Here is a 20791-nt window from a genome sequence, read left to right on the forward strand (position 1 = left end):
AGGTGAGTTCGGCTTCTCGAATGTCTCTAACCCACAGGGTCGCAATCAGGGGTATGTGACTCACAACAATATGCAAAAGAGGGGGCGCCATAAAAATTGTAATTAAAAATTGGGCCCAGGATACTGAAAAGTTGAGAAACGCTGACCTAAAGCTCTCCTTTGCGAAGTATATGACAATATGGCGCGTTTTAATTTGTATTATTCTCTGTTAAGAGCGTACGCGCAAATATTTTACGGCTATACCTACTTTTTCTTTTTTACACAGCAAATTACGTGTAGTAAAATTCTCACTGGTATGTAGATTAGTTGACAATGACATTGTCATCATTAACTTAGAGATGGCTTTTGAATGTTCTTGGATAACCGTTACTTGTTTAATCGCTTAAATTATTAATTCAGTTAATTAATATTATTATTTTTTGTTTTTCACTAAATAGGTATTCAGTGATTACAATTTATATACTATACTAATATTCGAGAAAAGAGAAAAAGTTATTTTTTATTAATAATACAGTAGAACCCCGATTATCCGTGCTCCTTGGGACCGGACGGTGGCACGGATAATTGAAAAGCACGGTTAATCCGAACATGTATTTCTTATATATAATACATATGTACGTATATACATACATATGCACCTACCGTAAAAAGAAAACAGAAAAATAAATCTTTCATTATGAGTCTTATTCTCGGCGTATAGAGTTTTGGTCGAGTGATTTACAGTGATGCTATTTTGATAAAAGCTCAAAAATGCAATTTGAGTAATAAGAAATCATAGCATGGATAATCCGCAGCCCGGATAATCGGGGTTCTACTGTATACTGTTAGTATGAAACGCTTAGGTAAATTTTGAGAACATCTTCAGCAACAAAATACCTACTTTGATCGCAGAATATATCCTGGTGTATTCCCTGCTTGGATCTTCCATAAAAAATAATAGACAATAAATAATAACTTTTTATTAATTTCATGTCTTAAATCAATTATCAAATACACTATCAATATTATTTAATAAACAACTCAAAATATTACTGAAGCCTGTCAAATATTTAGTAGCCTTGTTTGTAACTGTCTTGTCATCACCACATTCTGTTCGACTGAGTGCGTTGTATGACAAAGATAGCAAATGTTCGATTTGGAAAATATCACTACGGGCTCGTTTTTAATTTTTTTTGAATCCTGAAAAAACTAATAAATATTTTTTGAGAAATTTAAACGCAGAATGAAAGACTAAATTATTACCGAGGGCCCAAAGTTCCTTGGAGTAAATAAAGTTTCTTTTGAATGAGATATTTGAAATTAAAAATCGCACTAAATTTTCTCATTTTTTTTTCACCCCTGTAACTTATTAAAATAAACATTATAGAAGTTTTCAGGGACTTTCGGCCCTCGGTAATAACGTAATCTTTCATTCTGCGTTTAAATTTTTCAAAAATATTTATTAGTTTTCCCAGGATTCGAAAAAAATTAATGCATATAAATAGCATTGTAGCCGACAGCTTTGCGCCTCTCCCCTAATGAAATGCAATAATGTTGGATTAACCCTATTCTGCTCTTTTTCGTTAAATTTTATCATTACTAGTATTCCGTTGGTGGGTGTGTTGACGGAAACAATTATATAAAATAATATTAATTAAAACGCAAACAATTGTCAATAATATACTTATTTATTTTTGGGTAAACAAGCGTGCTTCGTTTATTATCTCGTAAGGGTTTTGTTGTTGTTTTAGCGAGGGTGTGTCTGAACCGCGCACTTGCTGTCACGATACTGCGAGACCACCACACTCTTATTAGAGAGATATTGCTGAGTCTTTTTTGCACTTGCTGTATTACAGCACGCGTTATTTTGACAGTAGAGCATGCGCAGATGTGATATCTGGCTTACGCTGCGTTATTGAAAATACGGCCTGCCGTTATTACAGGAGTCGTTACGCTGTGCGGTATTCGTTGCGCTATTTCGTTTTCAGGTTATGTTTGTTGTTTATCTTTCATTTAAACCAAATTTATTCGTAATAATTTGCTAAAATGGGTACCTCAGACAGTAGCAAACGAATTAGATTTACGTCTGATGACGATTTGTGTTTATTAAAACAAGTTTTATGTCAAAATCCATTGACTTCTACAGAAAATTTGACGTTAGTTCAGGAAAACATGAAGAGTGCAACAGGAAAATCTTTTATTTATAAGAACATTCAAGGATCATTTGTTTCTCTTACTCGATATTTGGAAGAAAATACAAACCATTCTTCCATCTAAATTAAATTCTGGATTTTGAGGACAAATTAGATAAATAACTAATCTTAATTGAGCCGTAAAATACCGCAACCAAAATGTTGAGCAATATCTGCATTTATGAAACGTCTGAGAAATGTCAATTCTGTCAAAATAGCGCGGTGTAAATAGCGCAACGTAGGCTGTGTTAAATTTGCAATATCTCTCTATTATGTCACCATGCTTGCGGTTTTACAATATGGCTAGAAAGGCAATAATTGATGGATTTGACCATTACTTGATGGAAGTTCATTTTATCTCACAGTATAACACTGAAAACTTTTGTTTTCTATACTTCCACAAAATTTATTATTTACAACTATGTGACTACAGCTGTTTCGCCAGAGTGCCTTTCTCAAGTGATATAATTTACAATGTGTTTGCCTTTTTAAGTCTCTAACTGAAGAGGTCGAGGAGTGGGGAGCTGTTTGTCTCGAGTTGGTCAATCAGAATTATATCTGTATTTTTCAGTTTATTAATTTCCATAGATTCTAAAAAAGATAGCTTAAGGCCTTTATTTTGGATATGCAGAATTTGAAACTCTTCATTGAAAGAATGATTATGATCTAGAAGGTGAAGTGCGTATGTAGAAGTGTCTGTTTTTCTATTGTTGAAAGCCCTTTTGTGTTCTGCTATCCATTTGTCAAAAGTTCTGCCAGTTTGACCGATGTACGTTTTCGGTCAGTCACCACAAGTTAGTTTGTACACACCACTCTGTAGTTGCTTTCTCTTTCGGCTTTTATTGTTCTTAATATATTTGCTTAAGTTGTTGTTAGTTCTGAAAGCTGGTATTATTCCTTTCTTTTTTATGTATCTGGCTATTTTTGTTGTTATCTTGCCAGTATATGTGAGAGAGCAGAAAGTACTGGGTTCTTTCTATGGTGGTGGATACACTAATTTCAGGGCTTTCTTATGGAGTTTTTGATTTAAAATTTTGTTAACTGTTTGTTCTTTATAGGCGTTGTTGAAACAGCTGTAGTCACATAGTTGTAAATAATAAATTTTGTGAAAGTATAGAAAACAAAAGTTTTCAGTGTTTTATTGTGAGAGAAAGGCAATAAATTACTACATCTGCGTTTTAAAAGATGAGAATCTTTCTGTATTTTAAGAAGTTTACATAAAGAGCGTGGCAATCTGGCCTCTAAATCTATTAGTGTTTCCTTGAAAAAAACATTAATTTTATACAATCTGCTTAGGGATACATTTCGTTTCTTAAACTCAACGGCCCTTGTTAGCATATGGTTTGTATATTAAACAAGAATAAAAAACCGCTAAACGCCGTAAAAATGAGTGGCGCATACAATATTCCAGCTACAAAAGATCTGATATGAATATTACGTGGCGCAAAAATGTATTTTCATTTTGATGCAAAAGAAAATTCTAGTTTTATTTTAAAAGATTTTTCCATAACATTTGCTTAATTTGAAGTAAAACGCGCCACAAAAGAGTAACTTTGATACAGTTTGAATTTTGAAACTCTTGTGGCGCGTTTACTTCAAATTTAGCAAATATTATGGAAAAACCTTTTAAAATAAAACTAGAATTTTGTTTTGCATCAAAATGAAAATACATTTTCGCGCCACATAATATTCATATCAGATCTTTTGTAGCTGGAATATTGTATGCGCCACTCATTTTTACGGCGTTTAGCTGTTTTTTATTCTTGTATCAGGAGTTTTTCAAAGTTATTGATAAATTAAATGTATGAAATTTAATGCAATGTTTCTCGATTACACGTTAAGCTTTATAAATGGTCGCCTTTGTCGCATTACCTCCCAAATGATCTAGTGTCAATCGAATGTACACTAGATTTTTTGTCTATTCGAAATAGATTGAAAAAAAATATTGGGATGGCCGGTAAATAAACTCGGATTATCCGTTGCCAGATCAAATTTAGCGTCGTAACCACTGTAACTGCATAAACCATTTCGGGAATAATCGTTAATTGGATTATACTTTTGTAGCTTAATAACTTCTAAACGGCTTAACCGATTTTGATCACTAAACATGAATTTGAAACGTATTGATAAGTAGTATCTGATGCATCTAAGGTCAAGTATGATAACTGAACGTATTACAGGAATTATTGAGCTTGAAAGCCCGTTTTTTTCCCATAGATAATAGATTTGATCATACTTATGAAGCCTATAACTTAAAAATTCGAATTTTCCCGGATATGAGGTATACACTGTTAGATTCGTCTAGAGTCCTTCTACAAACGCCCAGTTATTGGCGCAATTTGTAGGTTGAAATTTTGAATAATTGTCGAAAAACCAAACTTTACAAAGTTTAGTTTTCAGTTTTTCGGCTATACTGAGCCGTGTGTAATTGTGTATGTGTGATCCTGACGGCTTATACACCTTTTGAAAGCTTAACTCAACACTATTCATTTGGTGTATTTGCGGTTGTCCTGTCTCTTCTTGAACCGAAGATATATACCCCCAAAAAATATGTCGTTTTGTACCTACCAAGTCCTATAGCTGGCTTATGGGTGGTCAAAAGTCACAAACTACAACGGTTCTGAATCGGCCCTGACCCCCTCTTCAAACACAAAAAAAAATTCAGATCGGTTTAACTTTTCCACACACGTAGATACATAGATACATAAATATCCACAAACATTTTCCCTTTTTTAAATAGAAATTGAGTCATATTTCTGAGCTCGGTAACTTTTGAATGATATAACCGATTTTCAAAATTAGACATGCGTTGGAAAGGTAATGATCAGTACTATTAGAAACCGCAAAGGTCGGACTTAAATTTTCGAGTTTTTTGGGAGTTTTGGGGACGAGAACAAAAAACAAACCTTAAATAGGAAGGGCCGCAAAAACCACACCCTTGGACCAAAATGGATGGTTGACATATGAATGGGTGAGTCTTTTCCTGAACTTTAGGATGGGAGTTGGCCCAATTTTCAATTGTCAGATTTAGAAAATCGAAAATTTCGTGTATATATAGTGTCGCGTGTAGGGGGGTGTAGATGCGCGCCACTGGCGAGAACTGCAGTTCTCTGGTAATGTGAATTTTAAATGACTAATGTTATTTCGTTTTGAGAAAAGTTATTAAACATTTAGCAAAAATAGTAATTAAATAAAAAAACTATCGCTATACTAGAGCTATTGAAGTTTATGAAATTTTCTTCCTGGATATTGTAGTTTCTTATTTTTTTTTCTTTAATTTAAACAACAATGAAGTATTTATCACTTTTATTTAATTAAATACCTCAACATATCGATCTAACTATCGAGTGTTAGAATATGTACATACCAACTAAAATAAGTGTGCATTATTTATACAAAAATTTACATGTGATCATTCATATTATATATAAAAAATGTTTATACAATCATTGATAAAATTTCAGGGTATCGTCATTTCTTTCACTGGAAATAGTTACCATGCAAGAGATAATAAATTACAATAGACAATAATTCCCGGCATGCAAAGTAAAAACTAAACAATCATGGTGGATTTGCAATTTTGCAAATATTTTGAACTTAAAAAGAAAAATGTAAAATTTGTTTAATTCATTCCCTTAAAAAATTAATAAAATGCCAAACAATCAATAAATTGATAGTACAATAAAGTGATTTTGTCTGTTTATATTTTTTATAATATAAAGAATAATATATTTTCTATATTCATCAATGAATGTATAACAATTGTAATAAAAACCATTCTAATGCATATCAACACCAATAAGCGTAATGCCTTCTTTTTCCCCTGCATCTTCGTCATCCTCGTCTTCTTCATCGTCCTGAAAAATAAATAATATACATTAAAAGGCGACAATATTAATGTTGTTCTGAATCTATTTCCTTGTGGCATTTTTGTAATCAAATATTCTAATATTCTATATTAAGTTTAAAATTCTTATTCACATCAACTATTCTAAATGGGAAATAAGCAACAATTTAAGTAAAATCGAATGTCGTCAAAATACAAAATATTAATAAATTAAACAAAAATGTTGCTGCTTAGTAAAAAATTCTTCTAATAATTTAATTTTATCTGACTCATTTATATCGGCAATTCACACATATATTATACATTTTAAAGTAGAAGACTTTAAAATGATATTGTCAATATTTATGAGTTGCGTTCCTGGGACGACTTTACTGAAAGATAGTTCATCCGATTGGTTGAAATCAACCTCAACCCAAGAATATCCGTAGCAAAAAAATCATATCTGTCTTTAAAAAGACAACCACATGCAACGGTGACAGTAAAATTCTCGAGGATTCTAGCTAGAGATTCCATAGTAAATCACGAGGAAAAACCAGGCAAAAACCTAGTGATCTATTCCGACATCGTAAGTATTTGGTCTTACATTTAGTTTACTCTCAAAACTAATACCAAATGCTGACTGTAATATATATGTTATTTTAAATTATAAATACATACTACTAAAATATAAAATATGTACTATCCTCGATATGTTATTAACTTACTAATTGTGGCATTTTCTAATATAATTCCTAAACAAAATTTAAAACCCACAGTATGGTGGAGACATGTAGATGATTTGTTCGCAATATGGCCTCATAGATCAGAATTGTTGGATACATTCCTAAATATTATAAACGGTCAAGAAGAGACAATAAAATTTACAATGGAAAAGGAATATAATAACGCCCTGCCTTTCCTCGATGTTTTAGTCTCGAAGAAGGATACTGGATATAGAATAGAATAGAAATATACTTTATTGTCACTGAAAATTTTTACAATTTTATGGACAAAGCTTACTTACAGTCAAAAGAAAAATAATATCAACAACAAATAACAACTACAATTTACTAAAATTAGATCAATCGTCAATATACAGTAAATATGATATAAAACCAAAGACAAAAAACAATTAATTGCAAAATTTATATAAATTGCAAACTGAACATACTTACAACAAATAAAATACAACATTAGGAATTGACAGTTTAAGCTACTGCGTATGAAACCCAATTTTCTTAGTTATTCATTAAGAAATTCTTCTATTGAATAATATGGTCTTTTAGGCTTTGGTCATTTTACGGAACTTTGGGAAAGATGTTGCAGATTTAAGTTGTAAAGGGAGATGGTTGTAAAGTTTTTTGCGGAATATAATATAGATTTCTTTACTAACTCAGTGGATGGGATCGGTAAATAAATATCAAAGATTGAATTTCTGGTGGAGTAAATATGATTGGGCCTTGCTGGAAAGACATGAAGGTGTTTACGAATTAAACAAACCGTTTCTAGAATATATAAAGATGGAAGTGTTAGAATTTCGTGATTTCTAAAGTAACTTCTGCAATGTGTAGATCTTCTGAGGCCAAACAGATATCGTATTGCTCTTTTTTGCAATTTAAAAATAACATCAAATTGAGCAGCTGTACTAGAACCCCAAAAAGGAAGACCATATCGAAGAGGAGACTCGAACAACGAAAAATATGTTATTCTAGAAGATGCTAAATTGAGTTCCCTTGAGACAGATCTTATTGCATAGCAAGCTGAGGCGAGTTTCTTACTTAACGAATCGATATGAAGGGACCATTTGAGGTTGCTGTCTAAAAAAATACCAAGAAATTTTACAGAATTAACGGTACTGATCTGGCTGTTATTAAGAGGCAAAGGTTGAAGAGCTCCTTTATAGGATAATGCTACTGTTTTGTCTATATTAAAAGAGAGTAAATTAGAGTCAGACCAGGTCTTTATCGTCAATAGATCCTAAGTTATAGCTTTATGAAGAGATGCAATAGTTGAGTTGCTCCAAGTGATACTGGTATCATCAGCAAAAAGAAAATTTTTTCCATCGATTTTTAAATTAGTGATGTCATTTATAAAGATAAGGAACAGAAGAGGACCCAATACGGAACCTTGCGGTACTCCACATACAATTTTTTTGAGACTAGAGTTAGTATCATTTGCTCTAACTAGTTGTTTCCTATTATTCAAGTAGGATTGGAACCAATTCAAAGAAATACCTCTAATTCCATAGAAGTTTAGTTTTTTAATCAAGATGTCGTGATTTACACAATCAAAAGCTTTGGCATAGTCACAGAAAACAGTGGCAGTATAAAGATTATTGTGTAGTGCTTGATAAACCTCATGTAGTACAGAAAACATGGCATCAGTGGTACATTTATTAGTTAAAAAGCCGAACTGATTTTGAGATAAAATGTTGTTATCAACGATAAAGGACATAAGTCGAGTTTTATAGTTGCAGGCATTCGATTTTTCACCACTCTTATGAAGAGGAATAATAATGGCTGTCTTTAGGCACTCTGGAAATTTACCTTTTTCGAAGGAATCATTAATTAGTGAGACGAGGATTTCCAACACATTTTCTGTGAGATTAGAGAAAATTTTTATAGATAGTCCATCAGTACTACAAGATGATTTGCTTTTGATACTATTGATTGTTTGGGTCAGTTCAGAGTTATCGACTGGTTTTAAAAATAATGAATTCGAGACCTTTCTTGAATTAGGGTGGGATCTTGTTGCGGCAAAATAGTTGATGTTATATTTTTACTCACATTAACGAAGTAATCGTTTAGACTTTCAGGATTTGGAAGGGAAAATGATTGAGCTGTATGAGTTTTATTTCGAAGATCGTTTATTATAGACCAGGTTTCTTTTGCAACACTTTTAGAGCTTCCCAGACGATTTTGATTATAGGCTTTTTTAGCTGATTTGACAAGTTTTAGATATGTTGTCCTGTACTTCGTGATGAGACTCAAGTGTATAGAAAACCAACACACACCGACAGATATCTCAATTACAAATCAAATCACAACATCAACGTTAAAAAGGGAATCATTAAATCCTTATATGATAGAGCCAAAATTACTTGCTCTAACAAAAATTCATTTTTAGAAGAAAAACAATAACTGTTAACATCTGTTTTATTAAAAAATGATTATCCACTTCTTCTTCTTCTTTGGGTGCCATCTTCTTAGCGAAGGTTGGCCGATGACTTCTGCAAAGTATTCTCTATTTTGTGCTTTTATTATTAGACTTTGAAAGTCTAATCCTATCCATTCTTTGATGTTGTGCAGCCAAGTCATTTGTTGAGTCTTAATACATGTCCAATATAAGATGTTTTCCATTTCTTGACAATTTCTGTGAGTTCACGTTCTCTATTCATACGCCTTAAAACTTCTTCATTTCTAATGCGGTCGGTCCATGGAATTTTCAGCATACGACGAAATACCCACATCTCAAAGCTCTCTAAACGTCGTAACGAGCTGACTGTTAACGTCCAAGCTTCCACGCCGTGTAGTAGTACACTATATACATATAGGGTGAGGCAGATAAAGGGCATATTAGAAATATCTCGAGAACTAAAGGTAAGAGAATCATGAAAATTTGAATACAGGGGTTTTGAGGTATGAACTATTTAATGAAAATATTTTGGTCTCTTTGCTGCTTCCGATTATACCGGAAGTTGATTGTAACTTCGTTTTTTTTTAATGGGACACCCTATATATTTTTACATTTTTGGATTCTGCTCGATGTCTTCTTTCTTAAAATATGAAGTTTTGTAATATTGTAATGCAAACTTCATACCCTGTAGAATTGTATTGATTTGATATCACAAACTCCATTTATGGTGAGGTGATTTTTAATATAGTCAATTATTATTAAAAATTATTAATATAGCGAAATGTATAGTATACAGGGTTGGCCGAAACTCGAAATGAGTATTTTCTCAGTTTTCTTAAATGGAACACTCTGTATTTTAGTATTGTAATGAAATGATATCTTATAGTACTTTTTTATTTCTTATGCATTCCCTATACCTAACTGCTTTAATTTGTAAGTTATTCGTAGTTTTTTAAGCCAAACATTAATAGCAACAAAAATTGCGTGAAATTTTATTAGGTTTGCCGTGAAAATATTCAATCATAAATAATTTTTTGAAAATAAATACATGTTAATCTAGAATGATCCTAATTTAATAATATTGGATGAGATAACAAAATGCCTACGTTGTTAGGATCGTTGGTGCATAAAATATCAATAAAAACAAACCATATTCTACCTAGTTGGCTATGGCTTCGACACTAAATTTGATTAAACATTAAACATTATATTATTTTTATAGTTCCAGTTGCTTTGTTACCATTACTAATATACATTTTTGTAATAGGAAACTGACTAGTAACGTTTTTGTTCCTAGAAGAGTATAACAAAAATGTACTACATACTAGCAATACGAATTTATCATCTGCAACTCCCTGATACACAACAGCCAAGAAGAGAAACTTTTCAAAATTTACTAGAATAGTTTCGACGTACTACACACTTAGATTACGAGAACGTTCATACTAATATGCAGACTCTCAGTGACACTAACATTTAATTCATTTTAATCATTTACAATAAGTTTTGTTCGATCAGATTTCTCATAATCTAAATGTCCAGTTCGTTGAAACCGCTCTAGTAAATTTTGAAAAGTTTCTGATATTGAATTGTTGATGATATATTCTTATTGCTAGTAGCACATTTTTATTTGTTATACTCTCCTAGAACAAAAAACATCTGAATCAGTTCCTCATTCGAAAAATTCATATTATTAATGATATCACAGCAATTGGAACTTCAGAGATAGTAGAATATTTAAGCAAAGCAAATGTTTAAGCATATTTAAGAACTACGAATCACTTACAAATTAAAGCAATTAGTTATAGGGAATGCTTAAGAAATAAAAAAGTACTATAAAATATCATTTCATTACAGTACAAAAATAGAGGGTTTTCCATTTAAGAAAACTCAGAAAATACTCATTCCGAGTTTCGACCAACCCTGTATCCTAAAATTAAACATTTCGCTATATTATTAATTTTATAATAATAATAGACTATATTAGAAATCACTTGAACATAAATGGAGTTTTTAATATCAAATTAGTACAATTCTACAGGGTGTGAAGTTTGTTACAAAATTTATAAAAAACCGTAATTATCTTTTAAACTACCCTATATAATATTAGAAAACCTCATATTTTAAGAAAAAAGACATCGAGCAGAATCCAAAAATGTAAAAATATACAGGGTGTCCCATTTAAAAAAACGAAGTTTCAATCAACTTCCGGTATAACTGGAAGTAGCCAAGAGACCAAAATATTTTCATTAAATAGTTTATATCTCAAAACCCCTGTATTCCAATTTTCATGATTCTCTTCCCTGTAGTTCTTGAGATATTTCTAATAGGCCCTTTGTCTGCCTCACCCTGTATACATAAAACTTTATCATGCGGTATCGTAGGGACAGATCAAGGTTGTGGGCAGTGAGTAACTGTCGCATCTTTAAGAAGGTGTTTCTTGCCTGTTCTATTCTACACTTAATCTCTTGTTCTTGGTCTAAGGTTCCATGTATCCAACATCCTTAGGTACCTTTTTCACTTGTTCAACGAGATTGTTGTTGACTAGGATGTTTATAACTGGTGTATGCTTTTTTGAAATTACCATTGTTTTAGTTTTTTTTAAACCTTAAGGCCATATAGTTCTTCTTCTCGCACTACTTTGGTTAACACAATTTGTAGTTCTTCTTCACTGCCAGCAATCAGTACTGTATCATCGGCGTACCTGATGTTGTTCACGATTTTTCTATTGACTTTTATTCCTTCTTATAATAATTATCCCTTTTTCTTTTATCCCTTCTATATTATCCTCTATCGTTTATAAATAAGGAATTGTCAAGATTGAATCGAATGGAACAGAACAACTTAAAACGGGATCCTATAACATTCACAAGAAATAATACGAGGAAAATATCAATACCATATAGTATAAAAGAACTATCCGAGAAGCTTAAAACAATAGGAAATAAATTTAACATTTCAACAACATTCAAAACAACAAACACATTGAGATCTATTTTATCTAAAACTAAACCAACAATGAACAAGACAGAACAAAGAATTGTATTTATAAAATACCTTGTGAATGCGAACAATTTTATTTAGGTGACACATCAAGACCATTAATCGTTAGAATAAATAAGTGAACATCTATCAGTCTTATATCAAAAATAGAGAATTTGATAGATCTCAAATATGCATATGTCAGCACACATGGGATAATGAACATAGAGTTTAGTGGAGAGATTAAAGTATAGTCCTGAAAGAAACAGATAGTAAAAAGAGAAAAATCAAAGAAGCGGCTCTAATTATACTAAATGAAACCAATTGGGTCGCAAATTCCTCGGTGGAATGCAGTAAGATGTGGTCACCCATACAAAAAGAGGAAGTCAATAGAGAGAAAATGCCATGATTAATAAGTCAATAACATTTCGAGATTAGTACATATTTCATATTTTAGTATTATTTATATATCTATGTATTATTAATATTATTTATAATTTAAAATAACATATATTAAAGTCAGAATTTACTATTAGTTTTAAGAGTAAACTAAATGTAAGACCAAATACTTACGATGTCGGGATAGTGTCACGAGGTTTTTTCCTGGTTTTTCCTCGTGATTTACTATGGAATCTCTAACACGAGAATTTTACTGTCAGCGTTGGATGTGGTTGTCTTTTTAAAGACAGATACATGCTATAATTTTTTTGTGACGGATATTCTTGGGTTGGGGTTGATTTCATGTAATCGAAAGGACTATCAGTAAAGTCGCCCAGAAACGCAACTCATAAATACAGTCGAACCCCCTTATTAGAATACCTGTTAAAGGAATATCCCGCTTTAAGGAATAGAAATTTGCGGTCCCAGGACGTTTCTACTAGTCACCAATGATCGGTTATTAGAATATCCCTGTTATAAGAATACTTTTGCTTGGCACGAAGGCTATTCCAATAAGCGGGTTCGACTGTATTGACAATATAATTTTAAAGTCTTTTGCTTTAAAATGTATAATATACCGATTGAGCAATTTCTCATGATTGGTATGGGCCTTTAATGAGAGCGACAAAGAGACATGTATTTATTTTTATTATACATTTAAAACGGACTAGAAGATATACGCCGGCAAAGCGAGGTAGCGCCATCAACCCACTTCGTGTCGTAGGTAGGGCTTTCTCAGCACAGCGTTGCCAAAGTAGATTTAAAAAAGAAAATAACAAAGTAGAAAAAATTATAATATTTAACTTTTTGTAAACGAATATAATAAACAAAGTATTTAAAAGAAAACAACTTAAATAAAAAATATTGTTTTCATCCATTTTAAAAAAATGTGAAAACGTTGAAATATAATTCAACCTTTTTCACCCACTTTTTTTAAAATGGGTAAAAACAATATTTTTTTACTTAAGTTTTTTTCTTTTAAATAATTTGTTTATTATATTCGTTTACAAAAAGTTAAATATTATAATTTTTTCTACTTTGTTATTTTCTTTTTTAAATCTACTTTGGCAACGCTGTGCTGAGAAAGCCCTACCTACGACACGAAGTTGGTTGATGGCGCTACCTCGCTGTGCCGGCGTATATCTTCTATTAATTTTTACAAAATTATATGAATCGAAGTAAATAGCTAGTGCAACGTAGAGATGTCAATAGAAATTTTAAACTTAAGTAAGTAAACGCCATATATCATAATAATTCGCGTTTATTGAGGAGGTTGCCCAAACCATTAAAAAGCTAAAGTAACAAATCACCAGGAACTGATCAAACTGGCAGTGAGCTCTACAAAAATGGTGGCGATGCCCTGCTAAATATACTGGAAATATTACTACTATTACAATTATTATTATAATAAAGCGTTTCCCAACCGGTGGGTCGCGGCGTGGCTCTTACAGTAGATGAATAACGTACATATATATCATCATGGGTGAGGGATGGGTCGCGAATATGAAAAAACATCAGAACGTGGGTCGCCAGACATAAAAGGTTGGGAACCACTGTTATAATACAAATCAAATTACTTACATCAAATCCAAAACAGTTCTGCATATCAGTATCTACCATTTTCTTGTCGTCTGGATCCTCTTGGAGTTCTTCCTTTGCTGCTCGTCGTGCCGACTGTAATACTTTTACTACTTCATCATTTAATTCTAAAAGAACGTAAAAAAGTTAGGTATGCACATCATAATAGAAAACATGGTTATAATCTGATTTTGAAGGTATTAGTAATCCAAACGTAACTGAATAAAATTGCCATGATTCGATATTATTGCTGAATTTAGAAATAAATCTATAAAAATCGATACAATTATATGCAACAGAAAGTAACGGCTGATTACAAGGGGAACATATACAGTGTGTCAATTTGAAAAGGAACCACCCTCTATAATTTGGTTCCTATAGAAAAACTAATATGCAAAAACCATGTCAAAAGGCAAAGTGTAAAACATGGTGAAAATGGACTTCTTCTTCTTGAAGTGCCGTCTACTAATCGGAGGTTGGATATCATCATCACTATCTTTACTCTATCCACCGCTGCTCTAAAGAGTTCTATAGAACTGCATCTAAACCAGTCCCTTAAATTCTTTAACAATGCCACTCTCCTTCTTCCTATACTCCTTCCGCCTCTTATCTTTCCCTGTATTATCAGTCTTAGCATTTCATATCGCGGTCCGAAAATGGACTAGGACTATGGAATGAAAGAGACGACAGAGTACTTCAGTTCTGTCAAGACCAGAACATGATTGTTATGAACTACCAGCTCGCAGATTATACACGCGGAAATCGCCACAAAACAATAAAGAAAATTGCATCAGATATCAGATAGACTACATGTCATAACGATTAAGCAAAGATACCGAAATAGCAATATAAGTGCAAAAACCGTCCCTAGTGCAGATGTTTCCACAGACTTATTGGTCCAAGTCTAAGAGATCTATACAGTAACTGCAATTTTATTGTGGTCCCTAAAAGCAAACATATAAGTTCACCAATTTGAATCTGAAAATGTTAAAATTTTTCAAAAACTCTGCATTTAAAAAAATTTGTGTATGATGCTAAGGGATGTCTCACAGTTTTGGTACGCTTAAGCCGGGTACATATATGCGAGCCAAACTGTATGCGAACGCTATATTCGTATAATTTGTACGGCAGGACGAACCACGGCCTGTCGGTTTTTGGGACGAACACAAAGGATATTCGCAGTTCAATTTGAACGACGTACGCAGCGATATCGTCTCGTCGAATCAAGATTGTATGAATGAAGTGTTCATGAAGTGCAATGTAATAAATTTTTACTTTATACAGTTGATATTTTTAATATGTAGTTGATAAACAAATAATTGCTGTCTTTATTTACATGTAGAACGTGACTTTGACATAAAATTACAAATTAAATGAATCATTTACATCAAACTTCGCACAAGTTGGTTCGTCGCTTTCCATGGATCGTGATGAGTTTGTAATGAGTTCACTTTAAATATACACTAAGCATCAAAACTAACGTACCACCTTAAAAATGAGACATTTTTTATGGCTCGTATTTCCTAAACCTGTTGTCCGATTTGAGTAATTTTTTTAGTATATTATAGCTTTATTCTTCAAGAATATCGATGTAATAATATTATTGCTAAACAGGAAAGTGTCATTGTATACCGAGTGTAACAATGATAGTGTGTTTTTCCTCAAAGTTTGGAACACCCTCTGAAATATTCTCGAGTCTAGAGTATATAAAATATTGAAATTAAAACTCAATTGTGGCCTTAGGCTTTCTCACTTTTTTTATGATGCATTCGCTTATGTTGGATAATAAAAAAGTTAGGTACTTTAACAACTATTTATGTTATTCATCAGTACAGGGTGTTTCTAAATAAGTGCGACAAACTCTAAGGGGTAATTCTGCATGAAAAAAGAATGACCGTTTGCTTTATAAACATACAGTCCCTGGCCATATTATTATGACCACCTATGAATTTTTACAAAAATCAACTATTCCACTAAGTACGTTTTGTTTAAAATATGATTTTTAAATTTAATTTTGTAATGCAATGTTAATGTTATTTATTAATTATAATATATTTAATAATAAACATCAATAAAATATTTGAAAATATTACATATCTATATACACTCCTGGCCAAAAAAACCTGGACACCTTAAAAATAGGTCATTTTTGATGCCACGTATCTCCTAAACCTGTGGTCCGATTTTAGTGATTTTTTTAATATGTTATAGCCTTATTCTTTAACAATATCGCTGTGATAATATTGTTGCTAGACCGGTAAATTGTCATTGCATACCGGGTGTATCAATCAAACTGTGTTTTTTTCTCAAAGTTCGCCACACCCTGTAAAATATTCTAGCAATTACAAAATACTAAAATTAAAACCCAACTATAGCCTCATGTTTTCTTAACATTTTGTTGTTTGATTCATTCTCTTATGTTGGATAATAAAAAAGTTAGGTACTTTAACAACTAGCTATGTTTTTCATCAATACAGGGAGATTTTAAATAAGTATAACAGACTTTAAGGGGTAATTTGCATGAAAAAATAATGACAGTTTGCTTTATAAACGTATGTTCGCAAATGCTTTGTTTCTGAGATACAGGGTGTTGAAATTTTTCTTACAAACTGACGGTTTATGTATTGCTCTAAAACCGGTTGAGATATGAAAATTAAATTTGGTGGGTTTTAAGAGGTAGCTATTTCGCATTTTTTGACATATAACTAAGAATTTTGTATTCACCAAAGGCGCGCATACGGGTAATATGACCCGTACGTGTAATGGTCTGAACTTTTTATAGAAAAAATTAGTAAACTATTGAGATATTTTAAATTAAAAATTATTTTTCTATTCCTCGTTAAATTTGCAACAAAAAATTAAAATATCTTAACGTTTACACAGTACCCTCCTGGTCAAAAAATTCCGGACACTTGAATTTTGTACATTTTTTAAAATTCTCTATCTGTTAAGGGGTTTAAATGGGGGAAAATAAATATAAATAATAAAAATAATTTATTTAAAACACTAAAAAGTAATAATAGGGAAAATAAGTAACCCACAAGAAAGTAATAAGCAACGCAAAAAAATTAACATTGTTGGAAAAATTAAAGAAAAGAAAAAATAACATTTTAATTGCCCACAGTTGACTATTCTTTTGGTTTAGTACCGGGTATTGCCTCCTCTTCATCTGCGGAGGCTTTCAATCCGCCTAGGCATACTTGCAATAAGTTGCTGAATTTGTGCTTGCGGTATATGCTCCCATTTTTGATTCAACGCTATTTTCAGCTCTTGAATTGATACTGGCAATGGTTGCCTCTTTCTAATCTTTTTCCCTAAAACGTCCCATAAATGTTCTATTGGATTCATGTCAGGACTACAGCGGGCCAATCCAAAACTGGAATTTCGACAGTATTTAGGTAGTCCATGACGATTCGCGCAGTATGTAGACGCGCATTATCCTGCATAAATAAGAAATTATCCCCAACGAAAGGGGCGTAGGGGACAACATTCTCCTCTAGACACTGTCGTATATATCTATCTGCTGTCAGAGTTCCATGTTCCATAAAAATTAATGAAATAAGTTTCATGCATATGGATACTACCTGGAATACTTTTATGCGTTAAGATGTTTTATTGTTTTGCATAAACACGGTGCCTCATGTGGAAAAAAGGCAAGAAAAATTTTTTGTTGTAAATTGAACGAGAAATTCAAAAATTATTTTTAATTTGAAATATCTCAGTGGCGTACTATTTTTTTTTTTGTAAATTCAGACCATTACCCGTTCGGGTCATATTACCCGGATGCGCGCCAATAATGAATATTAAATTTTTAATCGTATGTCAACAAATGCGCAATAGCTACCTCTTAAAACCCACCAAATTTAATTTTCATATCTCAACCGGTTTTAGAGCAATACATAAACCGTCAGTTTGTAAGAAAAATTTCAACACCCTGTATCTCAGAAACGAAGCATTTGCGAACATACGTTTATAAAGCAAACTGTCATTATTTTTTCATTCAAATTACCCCTTAAAGTTTGTTATACTTATTTAAAATCTCCCTATATTGATGAAAAACATGGCTAGTTGTTAAAGTACCTAACTTTTTTATTATCCAACATAAGAGAATGAATCAAAAAACAGAATGTTAAGAAAACATGAGGCTATAGCTGGGTTTTAATTTTAGTATTTTATAAATGCTAGAATATTCTACAGGGTGTGGCGAACTTTGAGAAAAAAACATAGTTTGATTGATACACCCGATATACAATGACAATTTACCTGTCTAGTAACAATATTATTACAGCGATATTGTTAAAGAATAAGGCTATAACATATTAAAAATCACTAAAATCTGTCCACAGGTTTAGGAGATAAGTGACATCAAAAATGACCTATTTTTAAGGTGTCCAGGTTTTTTTGGCCAGGAGTGTATTTTGTTAAACTTCTGACCTTTATCAGATGGAAAATATTTGGGAGCTTTTAAAACGAGAAGTTTCCGATGAAAAGATCACTAACGAAATTGTTTTGATTAAAGAACTAATATATCGATGAAACCACAATGACAAATTAAAGCAAAAAAAATTTAACTGCATTCAAAATATGCCAAGACGGGTACTAACGATAATCAAAGTTAGGGGGGACTCAACAATATATTAAATAAATACAAATATGTGATATTTTCAAATGGTTTATTGCTGTTTATTACTAAATGTATTATATTTAATAATAAACACCAATAAAACATTTAAAAATATCACATATTTTATTTTTTCAATATTTTGCTGAGTCCCCTTTAACTTTGATTACCGCTAGTACCCGTCTTGGCATACTTTGAATGCAGTTAAATTTTCTTTTGTTTCAATTTGTCATTGTGGTTTTAACGATATATTAGTCCTTTAATCAAAACAATTTCGTTAGTGACCTTTTCATCAAAAATTTCTCGTTTTAAAAGCTCTCAAATATTTTCCATCTGATTTAGGTCAGAAGTTGAACAAAATATAAAAAAAAAATATAAATATGTAATATTTTCAAATATTTTATTGCTGTTTATTATTAAATATGATTTTAGCAAAAAATGTTTAGCAAAAATATTATTACATCGATATTCTTAAAAAATAAAGCTATAATATACTAAAAAAAATCACTAAAATCGGACAACAGGTTTAGGAAATATGAGACATAAAAATGTCCCATTTTTAAGGTGGTGCGTTAATTTTGATGCTTAGTGTATTTTCAACGAACTGTATGCGAGAAGGTGCACAAATAGTTCGCATATGTGTATCCGTCTTTAGAATCCATTACAACATGCATGTAAACACGTAAGGAGTAATGGATTAACATTTAAGTACTTACCATGGTTCGGTAATATTGTTTCGCTCAACAATTCACCAGTACTGTCACCTACAACCACAGCTTGTTCCTCTCCATCAGCCAGATGAATTACCTCTAAAACTACATACTGTTGTCCGTCAGATCCTTCTACCGACATCAAATCGAGCTCTTCTTCATCTTCTGAACCCAATCCCTGCATGACCTCAACCTAAAAGTAGATGTTAATTTAATAAATATAACTTTTTTAGTGAGGTTTCTTTAGTAGTCGTTATAAAGTATCAAAAACAATTTGGTTTTACTAATTCCCTAATTATTTGGTAATTAAAAACTATTTCACCTTACTTTGACTGTCATTTAAATGACCGCCAGATCCAGACATTTTTTCCGAATTTCAAAACAATCATTTTCGATTAATTTCAATAATTTAAAACACGTGCTCGCTCTATAAATTTTAGAACCCAACTGTCGAGTACCACGAGCCTGAACAGGTCAGGCATCGCGCGCGTTGTTGTACACAAACGAGTTTTAGCTCAAGTAGGCACCGTTAAAAATATAACTGTAACTTCGTTTCTATTTAGAAGTTCTTAATACAATTTTAGAACAGTATTTCTATGATACTAACTGACCGATTGACCAACAAAGAACGAACTGACCGAGTTTAAAAAACGTTGAGTAAAATTCTAAATAAACATTATAAAAGTAAATAATATCTGTTATGAATAGTAATAATTGTCCACTGTCTTCTTAGTCGTAATTTTGGTAATTGTGGCTAATTTCCCATGGAAAATAGTTGATTATAAAAATGTCAGAAGAAAATATCTTCAGAACAACAATAAAATTTTAAATTCTAAAAAAATGTTAAACTATAAAGCACAACAGAACATTATTTAAAATATATATCAAAGAAAAGTTGTTTTTGTCTTTCGTTTGGCCCATAAAGACGATTAAATCCGAGAAAAAATTCAAATTATAGCAGCCAGCCTAAAAGCCTCATTGTTCGTGATGCCATACCATTATATTGTTTGAGGTACGCGCTATTAATTCGTTACGTTTGATATTCGTTTACTTGTAATCATTTTATAGTGTGTCTCAGTTTTATAAAACTTTAGATAGTTGCTGTGTAATAAATTTCATAATATTTGATGTTTTTGTCAAGAAAATTTTTTTACAATTTTTGTTAAGGCCGTAGAGGGGTTTTCTAAAGGGCAGTATGATAACATACCCATTATAACATAAATCTTTATTATTAGGATTAGTTTATTTTAATTTTATAGGAAAAACAGTTCCAGAAAATATTGTAAAGGTAAACATCATTTAATCTGTAATGTACATCTACCACCAAGTT

At 31.7% G+C, this 20791-nt stretch overlaps 1 protein-coding gene across 3 annotated transcripts in view; it reads right to left on the bottom strand.

Moving 5' to 3' along the window:
- Positions 1-5462: 5462 nt before the first annotated feature.
- LOC126890634 (transcriptional repressor CTCF-like) overlaps positions 5463-20791 on the bottom strand; it is a 97903-nt gene continuing 82574 nt past the window's right edge. For all 3 annotated transcript variants that reach the window (XM_050659722.1, XM_050659720.1, XM_050659721.1), the window contains 3 exons: positions 19468-19654; positions 14134-14258; positions 5463-6028 (listed from right to left, as the gene is read on the bottom strand). In XM_050659722.1, the coding sequence (XP_050515679.1) occupies positions 5951-6028; positions 14134-14258; positions 19468-19654 (390 nt within the window). In that variant the 3' untranslated portion in view covers positions 5463-5950. The remainder of the gene's footprint in view (positions 6029-14133; positions 14259-19467; positions 19655-20791) is intronic.

The sequence above is a fragment of the Diabrotica virgifera genome, chromosome 8, assembly GCF_917563875.1.
Source record: "Diabrotica virgifera virgifera chromosome 8, PGI_DIABVI_V3a".
Lineage (NCBI taxonomy): Eukaryota > Metazoa > Arthropoda > Insecta > Coleoptera > Chrysomelidae > Diabrotica > Diabrotica virgifera.